Source organism: Penaeus monodon, chromosome 39 (genome assembly GCF_015228065.2).
Source record: "Penaeus monodon isolate SGIC_2016 chromosome 39, NSTDA_Pmon_1, whole genome shotgun sequence".
Taxonomy (NCBI): Eukaryota; Metazoa; Arthropoda; class Malacostraca; order Decapoda; family Penaeidae; genus Penaeus; species Penaeus monodon.
In genome coordinates, this window is record NC_051424.1 from 18,892,768 (window position 1) to 18,897,767 (window position 5,000).

Below are 5,000 nucleotides of genomic sequence, written 5' to 3' on the forward strand. Positions count from 1 at the left end.
GGAGAGAAAATATGACTACACTCTGGAAAGGTATGTTCAAAATTCATTTCAACAAACATCATGATAATTTTCTACAAAGATGCAAATAGACCTGTGATCACTATGAAAAGCAAACTATATGAAACAAAGTACTATAGATTTTCATATGTAAATCTAAAGCCAGTTCTCAAAAAATAGCAAATATATTGGAATAAAATAACCTAAACTCTATAATACACAAAGCACACAAATTTCCTCAACTTACATAACTCACTGGGCATCATCTGAGGACAGGAGCAGCATAGGGAACTGTCCCCTTAGCTTAATTTGTAGGTACATGTTTACTTTAATTCTAAACACCATCAATATTTGACATGAAATTTCCCCGGAGAAACTGATAACTAAATATCGTTGTTCAAAGAAACCAAGTAATTTTACATTTACCAAGATATATCCCCTGAGTCACTGACCTTCACATCAAGATATGAAGGGATGGAATTCAGGGTGGAGGGGCATTTTAAAAGAAGTCTGTCACAATATCAAGGTTCTGAACAAGGTCTGTCATTAAAACATGGTGCAGACTCAGCAGTCAATCCTTATGATAGGCTCCAGCAAAAGCACTTTTGAGACATTTGTACAGCCTTTATTCTGATAGTAGAGACCATGTGGCTACATTTTAAAGGCCATAACAGGGGCAGAGAAGCCATTAAATCAATCATACTGAATGCAAATATAGTTATCCCAATTTTTTCTGTCCCTTTATGGTGTTTAGACTGGAGTTATGCATGTCTCTACTAATATTTTTTGGTAAAGAAGGGATTAGGCTAGTATTTTCATATAAATAATGTACACACTAAAACGATTCCCTTTTTAAAGTGGTAAAAAGTTATCTATTTTATAAAATTCTTTCACATGTAGCAGGAGATGTAATACATCAGGGACCACTGGGGTTGCAGAGGGACTTATCAGGTTTATGATCAAAATCATAATATTTGAACAATGCACAGATAAGACAAATTAACCACAGAAACTCAGTATAGCAGACTGATTTTAGGGTTAATCTTTACAGTATAGACACACTAAACTAGGGCAAATTAATGATATTTTGGTAGAGGACAAAAAGGACAGAATGATAACACCACAAATGAAGTAAAAAGATTGTGGTAAGCACTGCTCATAGATTAAGCCCACTTGGTGCTCTCAAGGTTCAGATTCATCTTGCCATGCATACCAAGGTGGACAATGTTTCCCCGGGGAGTTAAGGGGAGAGGGCCCCCCAACCCTACCCTCAGGCATGGGCATGCCTAGTCATAGCAGTTTAGATTGTTGAATAGATTTTGTGATGTGGAGTTGGGGACTTAGTCTCTAGTGTGAGCATCCATACTTCGAGGATTACTAGGACCTGGGATGTGGGAAGCCTCCTGAAATGCCCCATCCAAGGAAATTTGAAATGATGCCCTGATCTAGCTTCATTATCTATTTTAATTTTTTAGGCTAATAGTTACATTCCCAAATTTTCTGTAATGGTAGTCAAACACTAATATGTAGTGGTGCAATAAGGAAATACTGAAAAATTGTGTTTAGTCATATGCTGAATTTCTAATTTTCAATTAGCAAAGATTTAAGAAATCATTGAAACTTATTTTTCAGTTTATCTTTGTCTGAAAATAAATACATAGAAATACAGCTATCCTCCACAGAATATACATATAACTTTTTTTTTTTTATTCAGAAGAAAATTAAATATATCACCATCATTTCACATGAACTTGTAGAAAAAGACATCATACAGATGCCAACATTAAAAATATATGTTCCACTCTGCAATTGCAAACAAACTCTGTTAAAAAACACGAAACGAAAACACAAAAACATGAAAAAATGGGATAACTTGTCCCCACCTTGTTATGAGGTAATACACTAAGATGATGAGGAAGATCAGTGTTGAAGACATGACTGTTTACATCTTGCACTCTGGAGCTCACGCCTGTCTTCTTCTTCTTCTTCTTCTTTCTTCTTTTACACGGTTTTAGACTTTTCACACCTGTCACTCTCCCGTTATCAGAACACACCTGTTTGTTGTGGTTTCGGAACCGAGCGGAAACCTAGCGAGAAAGCTCTGCGAGGAGAAATTGGTGCTAGAAAAGAGCGGAGAATGTTTAGCAGAATGGAGACCTAGCGGAACATCGTATTTGTGGTTATATATATATATATATATATATATATATATATATATATATATATATATATATATATATATATATATACAAATAATATAAATCATATGTACTGTCAACACACACCACACACACACACACACACACCACACACATAATCAAAAATAATAATAATATATATAATAATATAATAATATAATAAAAAAGTGTGTGTAGTGTGTGTGTTGTGCTGGTGTGTGCGTGTGTTGTGTGATGTGTGATGTGTGTGTGTGTGTGTGTGTGTGTGTGCATACATGTACTGTACATAATATATATTTTATAATACTACATACATTACACACACAGTTACACGACGACACAGCATCGACACACAGTCACTGCATCACACACACAACACATGTACTGATAAATATATATTCTATATTATAATACTATAATATAATACACACACACACACACACACACACACACACACACACGCACACACACACACACACACACACACACACACACACACACACACACACACACAACAATATATACACACACAGACACACAAAACATATATATAATATATATATATATAAATATTATATTATATATAACAACACACTATATACAACAATCATTGTTGGTATCATTACTTACCAACTTATTACATCTGTACATACACGAACACATCATCATTTAATTTATAATATATAATGTATGTATGTATATATGATAACACACACTAACTACAACACATATAATATCATATATATATATATATTATATTATTATATATATTATTGTATAGTTTATTATATATTTATATGTATGTATATAGTTTGTGTGTGTGTGTGTGATAAGATTGAAATAAATAAATAATACATATATTCACACACACAACACACACACACACACCACACACACAACACAAACACACACACAACTACACACACACACAACACACACACACACACAACACACACACAATATGTTATATGTAATAAAAATAATCTATATATAATATTAAATAATATTGATCATATAAAATTATATTATATATGTAGTTAGACCAATATATGGTGTTTTTAACGTCACAAAAAATATGCCTGTATAATAGCGCGCATTTAACGATGACGATTATTGATCATGATAAGAGATGCTAGGTTGAGTGAAATGGCAACGCCGATCTTTATGTTACGTAAACAACTCAATGATAAAAACTATTTCTCTGAAGCAAATGGCGTGCTTCCCAGGTTTTCAACATTACAAGGACATATTCTGCAATAAAATAGTATTTTTCTATGTATAGTGAAGCTGTGTTGAGCACGTTGCTGTAATACTATTCGTTAATGATTTTTTTACTAAAATACTAAACGTACTTAGTAAATATATAACTTATACTGCCAACTGACTGATACTGCGCATGTGGAATTACAGAATTATATTCGTTTGTGTATTTTGAGCATGATGCGAGTAAAAGGCCTCCCCGGCGGGGAATCGAACCCCGGTCTCCCGCGTGACAGGCGGGGATACTAACCACTATACTACCGAGGAATCGGCTACAATGTGGGCGTAACAATTTCACCTGTATTTACCTGTTTGTATTATCTTCACATTTTAAATATTTTTATAATCAGTTTGATTCTTTATTGGCAGGAATATAATAATATAGTCGGATCCACTAACCTTTGTTTGCAGACGACCCATTTTTCCCAATAGTACAGTTATATATATATATATATATATATATATATATATATATATATATATATATATATATATATTTATATATATATATATAATATTAGAAAAGTGTATAATAATGTTTGCGTATCTTCATAATATATAATCCGTATATTTTTAAATCTGCATTATTATAATCGCCATTGTAACTAACTTCTGCCATTTGCACAGTCGTTATTTATCTGCATCTCTAACCTACTGCACTATTCAATTTGATGGTAATTGCTAATACTATGTTCAATTGAGATTGAAATTGTTCATTGGAGTTCTTTACCACAATGTGCATAACACACTTGGCGAACTTCTTAAGACACTTTTCAGACTCAACAGTCACACTCGAGATACTACATTTGATCTACACTATTCTTTAGCCTATCGGCAAAGTTATACTAAAGCTTCAGTCCGGTCTCGGAAGGGGCGATTAGGAGGTACATGTAGGGATAAAATATTTACCACACATATGCCTTCCAAAATTTCCAAACATTGATCGGTTACTTTACTGCCCCTCATTGGTTACAGCACTATTGCCCTCGATAATTACAGAGGTACTATTGCCCTCGATGGTTACAATATTGTTTGCTTAAACCTCTGTCGCATTTTCGATAATACGGTTTCTAAGGCTTTTGCTAAATTTACCGTGTAGCCGCCAGTAACCGAAAGATGCCAACACTCTCGGTAATTAACAGAAAATTTGGCTTCGGGACTCGTCGTATAGAGGTAATTTCCATCAATAAATCATCTAGTTCTTCCAGTGTATCAAAGGTATCACTAGTAGGGAACTGACGCGTTATGAATGGCAAGCCTGAACTGAGACTTTGATGAGATCCTATTAATCAGTGTCAACAGCACTTAAATTAGGGATATCTTGGAAAAGGCAGAACCGAGTTTGCATAATATATTTGCATAACACTTCAACACTCTAAAGAGCTAGCATTGAATAGAAAATAAGTTTTATGTAGATTAACTGTAGTGTCGGTAAGGTGTAATTGGAGGGATACTAATACTTATAACCGAAATGCAGGTGGTTTACTAGGAGTAATGTAAATGATCAAGCATATGGGATCTTCAACCAGTCTTCATAATCATTGGGGTAGAGTACTTTACAATTGC

At 33.8% G+C, this 5,000-nt stretch overlaps 1 protein-coding gene across 1 annotated transcript in view; it reads right to left on the minus strand.

The window, feature by feature from the left end:
• LOC119597327 overlaps positions 1-2,082 on the minus strand; it is a 6,675-nt gene extending 4,593 nt beyond the window's left edge. The window contains exon 1 of the mRNA XM_037946877.1: positions 1,881-2,082. Within this exon, the coding sequence (XP_037802805.1) occupies positions 1,881-1,933 (53 nt within the window). The 5' untranslated portion in view covers positions 1,934-2,082. The remainder of the gene's footprint in view (positions 1-1,880) is intronic.
• Between the last annotated feature and the right edge of the window lie 2,918 nt (positions 2,083-5,000).